This window comes from Eubalaena glacialis, chromosome 7 (genome assembly GCF_028564815.1).
Source record: "Eubalaena glacialis isolate mEubGla1 chromosome 7, mEubGla1.1.hap2.+ XY, whole genome shotgun sequence".
Taxonomy (NCBI): Eukaryota; Metazoa; Chordata; class Mammalia; order Artiodactyla; family Balaenidae; genus Eubalaena; species Eubalaena glacialis.
The window spans coordinates 101,837,367-101,852,003 of record NC_083722.1 but is presented as its reverse complement, the minus strand read 5'-3'; the positions used below and the strand labels follow the sequence as shown (position 1 = coordinate 101,852,003).

The 14,637-nt window shown below is 40.7% G+C and overlaps 1 protein-coding gene across 2 annotated transcripts in view; it reads right to left on the bottom strand.

Annotated features, from left to right (window-relative positions):
• Nucleotides 1-5,506: 5,506 nt before the first annotated feature.
• The window catches only part of ARL8B (ADP ribosylation factor like GTPase 8B), a 60,310-nt gene continuing 51,179 nt past the window's right edge, over nucleotides 5,507-14,637 (bottom strand). The window contains exons 5-7 of one of the 2 annotated variants that reach the window (XM_061195557.1): nucleotides 12,103-12,170; nucleotides 11,412-11,482; nucleotides 5,507-6,411 (exon numbers count right to left, since the gene is read on the bottom strand). In XM_061195557.1, coding sequence (XP_061051540.1) covers nucleotides 6,362-6,411; nucleotides 11,412-11,482; nucleotides 12,103-12,170 — 189 coding nt within the window. In that variant the 3' untranslated portion in view covers nucleotides 5,507-6,361. The remainder of the gene's footprint in view (nucleotides 6,412-11,411; nucleotides 11,483-12,102; nucleotides 12,171-14,637) is intronic. The other variant, XM_061195558.1, reaches the window with a different exon arrangement.

Below are 14,637 nucleotides of genomic sequence, written 5' to 3'. Positions count from 1 at the left end.
GAAGCCCGTGCGCCTAGAGCCCGTGCTCCACAACAAGAGAAGCCACCGCCATGAGAAGCCAGCGCACCGCAATGAAGAGTAGCCCCCGCTCGCCGCAACTAGAGAAAGCCTGCGCGCAGCAACGAAGACCTAACGCAGCCATAAATAAATAAATAAATTTAAAAGAAAAAAAAAAGCAAAAGGTTATAAACAACCCAAATGTCTATCAATAAGGACCAGTTAAATAAATTATGGAAACCCGACACAGTGAAAACCACACACAATGAAATGGGAACCATACTACTGTCAAAGAAAATGAGGAATTCTCTACATAGTGCTGTGGAAATACCACCTGTACATAGCAAGTGGAAAAAAGTTATGTTCAAATACCTCCTATACAAGAGATTTTTTTAAAGTATATATTTCTATTTGTTTCCTGTATTTTGTATAAGAAAACACTAGAAAGATAAATAAGAAATTGATATAAGGGTGACCTGTAAGACCAGGTGGTAGTGGAAGAGTGGTTACTCAGTCATGGGTGGGATCAAGAGTTCCTATGTCTTTTTATGTATTTTCAATTTTTGAATCATGTGACATACATATGAAAAATCAACTTATTCAAAAAATAAATGGAACTTAGAAAAAAAGTGATGAGCTTTCTTGCCCACACTTTTATTTCTTTAAATAAATTTATTTATTTTTGGCTGTACTGGGTCTTCGTTGTTGCGCACGGCCTTTCTCTAGTTGCGGCGAGCAGGGGCTACTCTTCATTGCGGTGCACGGGCTTCTCATCGCGGTGGCTTCTCTTTGTTGCAGAGCACAGGCTCTAGGTGCATAGGCTTCAGTAGTTGTGGCACACAAGCTCAGTAGTTGTGGCACACGGGCTTAGTTGCTCCACGGCATGTGGGATCTTCCCGGACCAGGGATCGAACCCATGTTCCCTGCATTGGCAGGCGGATTCTTAACCACTGCACCACCAGGGAAGTCCCTTGCCCACATGTTCTAACTACTAAACCACTAAATCAAACACTGCAACTTTCCATCGAGAACTGATTTTCATCACCACTCATGTGCCATGCCTCAGCCCTTAAGTTACTGACGTGTCCAGAAAAAGTAGGCATGATATAAGTTCTTAACCCTTCTTTGAAAGGAGAGGAGAGCTAGCAATTTCATAAATAGGCTCATGGTATGACAATTTCTTTTTCCTTAGGGGATGATACAAATAGAAAAAGGAGTCATCTAATTCATGTATTGGGTAACAGTAGATAAAAATGATGGACTCTGAAAATGTAGAAACAAGATTGTACATTATGTGATACAAATTGTACAAAGCTGAGGGTAGGCCAAAGCTGTGGATTATATAAGAGCTGGTTGGAGACATACTATAATTAGCAATCTGTTGATGTTCTACTTCCCATGTTCAAAAGGGAACACATTGATTTTGTTGGGGGATTCCCCCCCACTTGCTATTTTAAAGGACTATTTTCTAACTGCCCCCAGTTTCTCCAAGCTCTCAATAAATTTTAGCAGAACTTAGCAACACAGCAGTTATAAAGTGTTAAAACATTCACTCTAAACATTTGCCCCCAAATTGGTAGTATATCTGTGGTTTATATTTTTCCACACCGTATACCAGAATACACGTTTTTCTGCAGTCTGGGAGAAGTGCTTTACAATTTTTAAATGGCTTTCAAAGTATAAGCCCGTGTGGTTACAGCATTTCCTTCAAACGAAATATGTTATTACATCATTCTGTAAAATGTCTGTGATCTCCAGCCCTTAACTATGTTAAAATAAAAGTTACAAAATGTAAACATTTCTGTGGTTTCAGGATTATGTTCAAGCAGAAGGAACACACGCAACACTCACATAATCACTAGGACACTAGGATCAGTGGGCCTTTTCATCTCTCTTCCCTGCTTTCTGTTTCACCACCATCCAAATCTCTAGGCTGCTAGAACCATAGCCCGTGAGTAGGAGAAATATTAGAAATCCTCTACTCTTCATTTTGCAGAATGGAAAACTATGGAGCCAGAGTGGGTGTCGCAACTCACCACGGTCACACAATCAGTTAACGTCAAAGAATTCATTCTCTTAAACGCCAATCCAGCACTCTTGACGGAACCAAGTGAGCATTTTAAGCTGACAGTTCTTTCCCCATCACAACCCTTTTATGAATGCAAGACCTGCAAGCCCCAGTAAAATGAGGCTAAGGTCCCCTCCCCTTCCTGATTCCTGCCAGGAAATCTGCATTACCTAAATCACCAGCTACCCTGGGATTTTAAAATAGAACTACCTTACGCAGGGAGAGCTTGTTAATAAGACGGAATAATGAATGACTACTGCTGCTCAGATTAAGGAACTTTCCATCGAGTCTGTCTAGCATGTCAACGACTTGCTTCTGTTTCCCTAAGAACATTCAAGAGGCAGCAGTTACAAAAGTACCCACTTTTATTAACAGCTGAATTTTAAACAGAAATTGTGTGGAGGATATTTACTAATCAACAGGAAGCACCTGCCGTGGGTTGTACATTTGTAGAACTGCAAACTGAAGGGAAGTCGGGCAAGCCTAGTGTTTGCTTTAACTGTCTTCCTTTTCAAGTATCTTCACTGATATACATACCGCTGAGGGTACCACCTTTAAACTTTGCAACAAAATGAAAATATTTCACATACTGAACATGGTGGTTCCCCCAATGGCACATTTTTAGAGAAAAGCATTCAGTCAATTGGATATTACAGATATGGTTCTGGCTACAGTAAATTAGCCGCTCCAGTTCTCAATCCGCCAGCCCCTGAAGAGGTTGGAATTACCAAAGCAACAAGATTTCAGGGTAACGATCCTGCATGAATAGAATACACAAGGCAAATAGTTCCTCAGTCAAAAACAATAAACACAAAAGCAGACAGTACAATACATCCAATTTACTTGACAGAATCAAAGGGACTAATTTTATTTTATTAAGATTTTTTTTGACGTGGAACTTTTTTTTTTTTTTTTAATTTATGGCTGCATTGGGTCTTCGTTGCTGCGCACGAGCTTTCCCTAGTTGCGGCGAGCGGGGTCTACTCTTCATTGTGGTGCGCGGGCTGCTCATCATGGTGGCCTCTCCATTGCGGAGCACGGGCTCTAGGTGCACGGGCCTCGGCAGTTGTGGCACGCGGGCTTTAGTAGTTGTGGCTTGCGGGCTCCAGAGCACAGGCTCAGTAGTTGTGGCGCACGGGCTTAGTTGCTCCCCGACACATGGGATCTTCCCGGACCAGGGCTCAAACCCATGTCCCCTGCATTGGCAGGCGGATTCTTAACCACTGCGCCACCAGGGAAGCCCTGATGTGGACCATTTTTAAAGTCTTTATGGAATTTGTTACAATATTGCTTATGTTTTGATTTTTTGGCAGCGAGGCATGTGGGACCTTAGCTTCCCGACCAGGGATCGAACCCGCACCCCTTGCACTGGAAGTCGAAGTCTTAATCACTGGACCACCAGGGAAGTCCCCAAAGGGACTAATTTTAGAAGTCTCAATTTCTGAAAGCAAACACAGACTCCGAATCAGGGTGAGGTAAGCTAAACGTATATCCTCTCCCCAGCCGCGCCCTCAACCCACTCCTCCTTCAAAAATCGCTTTCGGAGGAAGCTGTTGAGAAAACAAGCAAACTGACAGCTTGACTAAAAGGCTCCACTGATTCAATGAAAGAATTTAAACCTGATACCCAAGTACTTCTATCCTAGAAATGCAAGATCGCACATCCAATTGACCAACACAATTTGGCTGTACAGAAGGACAGTGTGTATACGGAGGAAGAGCCAAGTTGAACTTCTCTGAGTAAAAATACATAAAATCATTTCCCCAAGAGATTTGATGGGATAAACGTTCACTTATATAGTGCAAAAGATAACATACTACACAATACAGGTCAAATGTTTTACTTTAAAAGTGTGCCTCTTTGAGGAAAACTACCAGGTTTGATACTTTAAATCTTTTCATTCTGGAACTGAAGTCAGCAAGTAGACAAGTCTTGTAATTTCAGTTTATTAATAGTTTTGTTATGATTTTTAAAACCAGATTACAAAATGCTTAACTAACTCAATACTTATTTTTTAAAAGTCCTAAATTTGGTGTATTATGACAGTTTACAAGTAGTAGCATTTCCTCCACCCCCCCCCCGCCCCATTGCAATGTCAATTCTGTGGATATTTAAAAGTTTGTTTCTATTTTAACTAGCCCACAGACCCAATTCTTTAAGAGCTGAGCTGATTTCTTTCTAGCACATGGTCTACAGACCCTGCTCATGGTAACCTTCTTTCCACCCCCTTCCAAAAAAGTCAGCACCTTCCATCATGATGCACATTTTAAGTTAAAACTGTCAATACAACCCTCAAAACGCAAGTTTATTGAATAAAGCTGAGAAGAGCAGTAACAGACAAAAAACGCATCCACCTAAATAAAAAAATTCACATATTTACAAAGTTCAGTAACTGTTAGGTTTCACATGCAGAGGTTAATGCACAGGAAAATGTTGGTAGTAGTGTCTGGATGTCTTGAAACGCTGGAAGCAATGAACAGACACACAAACACATTACGGTTTAGCTGTAGGTCAATTAACGAACCTATGCGGTCCCCACAGAGTCACACATTCTAGTTCTGATTCCTCCTTTTAGGCACAAGCAAATTGCCACATTCTTTGTAATGGTTCACAGTGACCATTAATGGTGTTGAAGTACAGTAGCAAGTTTAAATATCCCCTCATTTACAGAACCATCCATCCCATCAGGGAAGTATGCAACATGCTTCAAAGAATAAGAACAGAATTTTAAAAGCCAAGATTCTACTCATAAAAATGTGAATGGAGAAAAGCAAGTAGTGTCTGTGCAACACGGTGCAGTATTTTGTACAGAATATCGTTAAGGCCATGGCAGTCTATAAATTAAAACTGGTATCATTAAAAGAACTTACTGCTGACTGCACTTTGAGTGCTCAACACGTTTGGAAATGCACTGTCTACATGAGTGCTGCTTAACAAAAGAAACAAAATCACACACAGTGTGAGGCAACACATAAGCAAGTGTACCATAGTTTTATCTACTACAGTGGGCTACGTAACAATTTACAAGTGCTCCAGTTTTAATATGTCCCTTTATGTGCATGGAGATCACTAAACTACAAAACATTTTCAGGTAAGTTTTTATACATCTCTGTATCATAGAAGCAAACAATAGACAGCATCGGTTCCTCACCTCTGTGTGATTATTCAACAACCTGCAGCCGTTGCGCATGATTACATCAGATAAAGCAGGCAGGTCTAGAGTTGTCACAATAAACAAGATGTCTAATGGCACCAGACAAAAGAGTGCCAAACCTTACATCGATAAGAGAGAAAAATAAGAATTTTTATTTGTTTATAAGTATCTACTGTGCTGAAAGTCAACTTTACGACTGAATATAAAAAGTCAAGAGTTACAGTGTCATGCAGCAGCACTGGTTTAATGACCGGAGAGAGAAAGAACAAACAGGTGTTTGAACAGTCTGACATTCTTAACACGTTTTATTATATTGGCTGGAATGCTCTAAATTCATGAAAGCTTTTGAGAAAATCTTCAATTCCCAACCCCTTAAAAAAGTGTGTTGAACCAGGGAAAAGAAAAGAAAAAATATAGAAGTAATGATCTGGACAGATACAAAACAGCATGCCTCAGTTCCTCCCGTACCCCCAACTGCTATCTGGAGAAGAACTCTCAGAAAGCAGAATGTGTTTAAAATTCATCACCCAAGATCTTGCCAGTGTAAAGAGCCAATAACAACATTGATCTGGTGCCTCTGTTCACTCTTTGCAGACCATTTTTTAAATTCCTAAGGTGTAATTATACGTTTCACATGCATTTGTGATACATAAACATTTTGTTTCTATCCCACATGAGTCAGGCTAAAGGTTTTCTAAATACTGTGTGTGGCACTAGAAACTTCATGCTGTATCAAGTCAGTATCAGTATTAAGCTACTGGACTCTATAATAAAATATCAGAGACAGACATTTACTGAAAACCAATATAAAAACCTGGCCCAGAAAGACCAGAACAGAAATATGCAATTTTTCTTGATTTAAGATGGTCAAAAGTGTGTTTTTTTAAAAAAAGCTCTACACACTGTTTAAGACAAGTATGTATAAGAAGGCTTTTTGTGTGCTGACTTTATCATGACAACTCTAGCTGATTCTTTATGAAGGATTAAGGATACACATCTTCAGCAGTGCACATGAGAAATAAACTCTGAAAAAGGCAATTTCTTGGGTTTAGGAAGGACCATATTCTGGGAAGTACTTCAGAGGAACGGACAATAATTCTAAGATTATAGCCAGGAAGGACTGGAAGACTTCAGGAGATGCTTCAGCTTCTTCTAGATTTTGAATGTTGAATAAGCCACTGAAGTGTGATATCTAAAGATGGAGGGGAAAAAAGTGAAGATGTTGAGATATCAAAGTTAAGAAACTAAATATCAGAGAATATTTAAAACGCAGCTATTTCAAAGCATATGCTGGACCTGCCCTCTTCCTTTCTGCCTCTATACTACTATACTTACATAGATATCTGTATCTATCCTACTGTTCTTCATTCCCTGACCTTCAAGAGGTTAATCTGGAAACACGAGAGACTGAAGAGTCTCCAATTTAAAAGTTAAACTGTATACAGAACAGCTTGTGCCTTCCTTTATTCATTCAAAAGTTTACTGATTGCCTGTAAGATCAGGTATTTTGTGTGAAGCTCCAGGATGCAAAGAGACGGGAGAACCACTCCCTGCCCTCGAGGAGCTTTCAGTGTGCTGGAAAACATGCAGGTAGTCGTCCGGTTGTGGGGGACAGCCTCCACAGAATTCCAGGCAAAAGAAAGAGCAAAACTCATAGAATAAGCAGAGGTGTGAAACTACGTGGAGCTCTGGCTGGATTACAAGTGATAAGATGTGGCTGACGCACAGGGATGGGTAAGGGGGGTAGCCTTAGCTCATTGCTAAGGCTAGAGCAGGGGTTCTCAAGCTCCCCCTTTTCACATTTGGGGCTGGATAATTCTTTGCTGTGCACAGTAGAATATTCTGCAACATCTATAACCATGACCACAAGACGCCATTATCACCACTCCCCATCCTCAGCTGTGACAACAAGTAATGGCTCCAGATTATCTCCAAATGTCCCCTGCAGAGCTCAATTGTTTTCAGTTGAGAACCACAGGCCTAGAGGGAGCCAGATAACCTTGTATGCCATTCTAAGATGCTCAGAAGTTTGGATTTTATTCTCAAGTCAACAGGAAGTCATTGGAGAATTTTAAGCAGGGAAACCATACTGTTTATTGTAAACTGTAAGTTTATTGTAGTAAGTTCAACAATGGCAACCGAGAAGGGCAACCTGGAAGGCTGCCAGTATACAGACTATCACAACAGGAAGAGGAAAGGGATGAAGGCCTGAAGCAAATCAAGTGCTATAGGGATGGAGAGGAATAAAATGAGGGGCACGTTCAAAATACAGAACCTACCAGGACTGACCAAATGCAGCGGGTGAGAAAGGCTCTTCCGGCTTGAACAAGTGTGTGTGTCATGGAGCTGCTCACTAACAGCAGCTGAAGGAAGAACAGGCTTGAGAAAAAAAGACTAAGAATTCGGCAGTAAGCACACCAAGTTTGAGGTGGAGGAGGCAGCACATGGAGATGTCCAGCAGGTAGTTTCAGCTGTACAGATCTGAGGAAGAGATGGAGACTGGCAAGATAGCATCATAGAGGTGGCAACTGAAGCTACAGTGGCCGAGAACAGCCAGGAAAAGCACTTAGACTGACAGGAGAAGGCAGCTAAGTCAAAACACTGAATTACTGTCCTTGAGTTCTCTGAAATGTGTTATCCACATAAAGGGCATGTGGGCATCTATTAGAAGCAGCACTCTATTCTCCAAGCCTGAAAGACGAGCGCACATTCAGTCTCCCAGTTTCCCAGCTAACATGCATTAGAGAAACTGTAAACCAAACACTGTATATAAAGAACAGCCTAGAGCTGAGATCTGAACAAACACAACCAGGGTTGTGGAAACCATCATTTAACCCAACTGCCAGAGCAGGTCATTTGCACTTCAAAAGAAAGACAGCAGTGTGTAATAAGAGCAAAGCCACACTCATTTGAACTGAATGGAGGAAAAGGTAAATCTGAAAGTGAAATGACAAGGTTTAAATATTTAAGAAATTCACTTAAAAAAACTTGTGGACATTGGACATACGTCATATCCTAAAGACAGATGAATCCTTAAGATCAGAATAAAAGGCAAAGAAATAAGATATTCAGATGCAGGAGGAGTTATCTTCCATGACAAAAAGAGCCACAAGTATAAGCCATCTTTGCAAAGATCAGCTTCCCTGATGTAATCTCTTCTATGTGTAGTTTGAGGACAAATTACTATTGAAACTAAGGTACCTCGTGTGCCACATTAGGAAGCTGGAAGTATAACATACAACCCATGTGCACTGAAATACTTTTTGGGGCAATTTAGTAAATTCATAAATTTGGCACTAAAATATGTTATAAAAAAGCTGAAATTAAGGAGGGTGTTCTGAGACTTCATTATTCAAGAAGTCTACCTGACTTGGCTGTTAGTTGTACCTCTTGCTCCAAATAAACAGGCTTTACAAACTAATTTTGAACCTAGTTAAGAGTGCATTAGTTTCCTTGGGCTTGATAATATGAAGTGAACCAGGAGTTCTACAATCACAAACCTGGTGACTATGGAGCTCTACAACAAACTGTGAAGACCAGCCTCAAAGAGCAAAAGAAGTTCTCATCAGCTCTCCTGCATTTGCTTCATAAGTGAGCTCACAAGGTTTTTTCAGCAAAGTATCTGGTTAGTCTGTCACAGCGGTAAAATAAAGGACTTTTTTTCTCCCTTCAAACACTCTTTTCCCCCTATGTTGGAAAATACCAGAGAAAATATAAGGGAGTAATGGATTTACAGAATAGCACAACATACTAAAAATTACGGTTAGTGTAGAACAGGGTTTCTCAATCTTGCCACTACTGACATTTTAGGCTGAACAATTCTATGCTGTGGAGGCTGTATGATGTTTAGAACCACCCTGGCCTCTACCCACTAGATGCCAGCATCACTCTCCTCATTACGACAACCAAAAATGTCTCCAGACATTGCCAAATATTTCCAGGGGGAAAAAAAATCCCTCAATGAGAACCACTGCTGTGTAAGTAAATGCTCTCTTGGGGGCACAACTTAAAATTTAAGAGAGTTCCCCTCAACATCGGAAAAACATTTTAAGTACACTCTAGTAACCCTAAGTGCTCGAACAGTCTGTTCTCAAATTAACTGGATGCTCCCAAAATAACAAGTCACTTACTCTATCCATTTAATAGAGGCGAGTTTGTGTCCATCAGCCAAGTACTGGGCTCAGATTGTTTTGGGTGGTCTTTAAAGGAAGCCCAGAATCAGCCAGAAAACCATCAATACTATAAGCTAATTAGAGTATGTTTGAGGGGAGGAGGGAAGGAGCCGAGATATGGACTGGAACTGACTTGGAAAACAAGTTAAGTCTGGTGAGAACCAATACATAGTGAATGAAGGTTAAAGAAACGTGTCAGAATGCCTTTTAAACACACTGTTTTGGCACTATTGATTTATTACATTTTATTCCAATATACTTTTTCAATTGGAAATATGACCATGGAAGAATGGTCAGAGAGAGATAATTTGAAGATGGGGAAGGAGCCATGAGCCAAGAATGCAGGCAGTCTCTAGAAGCTGAAAAGGGCAAAGTAATGGCTTCTCCTCTAGAGTCTCCAGAAGGAGCACGCCTGTAATTTTAGTCCTTGTTTTTAACTGACAGCAGCAAGAGAAGATGAACACATCCCTGTGATGTCCACCATATGTCAAACACTATGCAATTCATTTTCTCACTCCCTCTCATAAGAGAGTTTTGAAGTTGTTGCCATCATCCCCATTTTATAGATAGGGATCAGGGAGTTTAAGCGCTCTGTCGATGGCCAGTCAGAAAGTAACTAAGGACCGGGTGTTCCAGCCTGAGGCTGCCTTACTCCAAAGCCCACGCTGTTTCTAGCCACTACGCAGCACTGATGGATAGCCTCTTTTTATATAGTGACCCACAGAGAGAAATTTTTTCACCAGTGACCACCAAACTGGGAGAAGTGAAGGAGCCATGAAAAACCCTAGGTTCCTACCCATCTGCTTCAAGGCACATGCATTAAACTCTCCTTTCAAACTCTGGTTGAGTCTATCATGCCAGACGAGACTGAGCTTGAGAAGCTTTTGCCATGAAGGTATCTTTTACTGGTGAGTTTATTTTACTGCACAGTTACAGGTCTTTTCACTCAAGCAGCTGTCTTAACACTGAATAGCCTTTCATCTCATCAAACACTTCTGTTTATCTTTTCTTTTAACCTTTCTACTTAACTTTCTTTCTTCAACCTTTTGATCCTCTCCACGCCAATACACTTTTATTAAATAATCCCTCACCAAATTAGTTAAGAGACTAAAGTTGAGTCAGATATACTTATTCTTTAGGATACTACTGTACTGGCTTGAATCGTGTCCCCTAAAAATTCACCTCCACCCGGAAACTCAGAATTTACTTGGAAATAGGGTCTCTGCAGATATAAGATGAGGTAATACTGGATTAGGGCCTACCTTAATCCAGTAACGTGTCTTTATAAGAAGAGAAAATAGACGCACAGACACGCACACAGAGGAGAAGGCCATGTGAAGCCAGAGGCAGAGAATGGAGTGATGCATCTATAACCAAGGAACGTCAAAGACTGCCGGGAACCACAAGCCAGGAAAAGGCAGGAAAGGATCCTCCCCTAGAGCCTTCAGAGAGAGCATGGTCCTGCTGATACCTCGATTCCAAACTTCTATCCTCCTGAACCTGAGAGGATAAATTTCTGCTGTTTCTAAGCCACCCAGTTTGTGGTACTTTGCTATGGCAGTCCTAGGAAATTAATACAGACATTAAGTAGATAAAGGGTATGCTGGCCTTATCCTTTAGAGTGTTAACATATTGCAGTAATATATTGTGATTTTGATACATGCAAAACCATAATAATGCCTATACACCGATTTTTGTAAAGTCTTATTTCAAAAACATCATCCTGTTACAATGCACAGCTGGACACTAGCTCTGCAAAAATTAATACAATAAATTGATATCACATAATGCTTAACTTCATGTCTCTTTTGCATTTACTTCTTTAAATAGCATGGAGCAGATTCAGGATATTATATTTGTTGTCAAAAGGTATAATGTGTACTCTTTTTCCTGAGGGAAAAGCAATAGTATTTTATAAGGGAAATCACTTAAACAGAAATGGAGATAATAAACAGTAAAAAGCATGAGACATCCCTTCTAATGATACCCACTTCTTCCACAAACACCAGTCATTTCTTACCTATATTATCCTTTTCTTTGCAAGAAATTGAATAGCAGCAAATTTCTCTATCCTGAATAGCAGACAGATTCCTATAAAAAGCAGAATTAAGAAAATAAGTCTGTGCTTAAAACAACTGTCATCTTTTCACTCGCTGCTCAATTTTGCTTGTTTTTTTAATTACTATACAGAAGAAATTATTTTACTAATAACTAAAATTTTACGGGGACTTCCCAGGTGGCGCAGTGGTTAAGAATCCACCTGCCAATGCAGGGGACAAGGGTTCAAGCCCTGTTCTGGGAAGATCCCACATGCCGCGGAGCAACTAAGCCCGTGCGCCACAACTACTGAGCCTGAGCTCTAGAGCCCATGAGCCAGAACTACTGAACCCATGTGCCACAACTACTGAAGCCTGCACGCCTAGAGCCCGTGCTCCGCAACAAGAGAAGCCACTGCAATGAGAAGCCCGTGCACCACAACAAAGACCCAATGCAGCCAAAAATTAATTAATTAATTAATTTTAAAAACAATGTTTAAGAGAAAAAAAAAAATTTATGGGTTCACTTTTCTAGTATGTCAAGTTTATCTACTCCAAAACGTGACTATGATCATTACTGAATAATACAGCAATGCTAAACAAAGCAGTGGGCAAACAGTATAATTTAGAACCAAATTTTTTTTTAAAAAACCATCACTCATTCTTAAGACATACATTTTTTCAATTAGCTGTTTCTCATCCAAGGCATTAGGAAGATCTCTCTTGTTTCCGAGTACTAGCACCTTTAAAAAGAAAAGATACTGAGTAAATTTTATGTAAGAAAATGTCACAGAAGCATATCATATGCATACCTGTAGACATTAAAATCAGGATGTTATGTCATGCCATAATTAAAGTATATTTATGTGACTGGTGGCCTATCTCATTCATTTAATCATTCAAATTAGCATTTACTCTAACTCCTACCATGCAGATGTCCTTACTTCAACATGTGGCTGCCAACTTCTATTTAAAATATTCTAAGTCTACCGTATGCATTCTGTTATTTCTTAATAAATCTTTACCAAAGAGTGAATATGATCTTAACAACCAAGGGTGGAGGAATGAGTTTCAACCATTTTTATCTAACAGTAAACATGTAAATAAGCCTTTAAAATTCTACACTCATCCTATAAAATATAATGTATAAATATTCTAAGATAATGGATAAGCCTGGGGATCAGGATAAATACAGTAGCCATAAACTCTGAGAATAAACATCGCCATCTGGTTGGTAGACGTGCTTTGAAAAACAAGGAAAGCGGAGAGGGGTGTCCCAATTATCACTCTATCTTTCCCAGGTACATCCTTTCTGCCTTACGAAAAGCAAAAACTATGAGTACATATAACGTATTTGATAACATCCTTACTCTGAGTCAACGTTCTCTAAGAAACTGTACCTTTGACCAATCCTAAGAAAGTACACGCCATGTCTACCTTGTCATCTTGTTAAACACTTGTCAAACCTATTTCTTTCACTTAATACATGCCCCTACCCACACCCCTGACTCCAAACACGGCGACTGATTCTATTTCTAGGCCCTAGACTCTTAGCTCTCACAAAGGAGAAAGAGCCAAGGACAGAGGCTGAGAGCAAGGGTCACCAGGAGCTCTCCGGGGAATGCTAAGTCACAGGGGTCAGAGAGCCAAAAGCCAAATCTCAGCACCTTTGGTCAGCCCGTTCTCCCCTCCCCAACTCTTACCCCTCTCCACACTCTTATTTAAGTCACCCCAGGTTCTCAACCTGGACCTGTGTGAGTTTTAAAAATTGCATCATGGTCATTTGTGATCAGTTGTCAGTTTTGGGGTTACCTGACATCTTAGCCCTCTTCCTACATTTAAGAAATTTTCCACCTTATGAACCTGCTTCCCAATAAAGCTTCTTGCTTCTGTAGATAATTTCTTTTCCAGCCTTCCTTTCTGCTAGAGAATGGACACATAATCTAGGACCAACCAAAACTATGAATGCAGAGCCAGTACTGCAAGAAAGTGGGGATAGAGAATCCATTCTGCTAGGGAAGGGGCATCAACTACATGACCTTCCAATCGGAGCAACTGTGTCTGGTGTTCAGAAACTGCATGAGGTCACCAGACTTACTCGATGGTGTAAGTCTGGATGTGGTCCTAGCAGCTGCTGAGCCTCCCTTGTTCCAGCCTATTTTCTGAACATGGTTATGGGTAGCCTTCTCAGAGACCCTGTGAGCTACCCAATATCCTTTCAATAAATCCCTTTCTACTTAAATCGGCTTTCTATTGCTTGCAACTAACAACTCTTACGGTGACCAAGATAAAACTGATTTTTTTACTTATGGTATGTAGAACTAATTGTTAACATAGAAGAAAAAGAATAGGCTTTGAAGTCAGAAAGACATGGAGTCAAAACCTAGCTGTGCCAATACACTAATGACCATGCGATCTTGAGTGAATAACAACTGTTACAAAGGAGGGATCACACCATCGACCTCAATACATTGTGCGGATTAACTGAGACAACATACCTCAAGGAGCTGACACTCGTGAACTGGTCATGAGGGTAAAGCCTAGTCCTTTTCAGCATCTCTTAGCTCAACAAATGGCACCACCTTCCATCTAAGTAAATGAGCCAGGAACTAGGAATTATTCTTTATATCTTCCCATCTAATACATTACCAAGTCTGGTGACCTGTCTTCCTAAATATCCTTCCAATCTATTTCCTTCTCACAACCTTGTCTACGACCACCCCAATCCATGGTACTCTATTTTGCCAAGACAACTTCAACAGCTTCCTACAACTGTCCTCCTTATAGTCCCCCTTCAATCCATTCTTAAAGTGACATCACAATGATTTAGATGATAAATCTCATCATTTAAAAACACCCAGGGAGCTTCAAGACGGCGGAAAAGTAAGACGTGGAGATCACCTTCCTCCCCACAAATACATCAGAAATACACCTACACGTGGAACAACTCCTACAGGACACCTACTGAACGCTGACAGAAGACCTCAGACCTCCCAAAAGGCAAGAAACTCCCCACGTACCTGGGTAGGGCAAAAGAAAAAAGAAAAAACAGAGACAAAAGAATAGGGACGGGACCTGCACCAGTGGGAGGGAGCTGTGAAGGAGGAAAGGTTTCCACACACTAGGAAGCCCCTTAGCGGGCAGAGACTGCGGGTGGCGGAGGGGGGAGCTTTGGAGCCACGGAGGAGAGCGCAGCAACAGGGGTGCAGA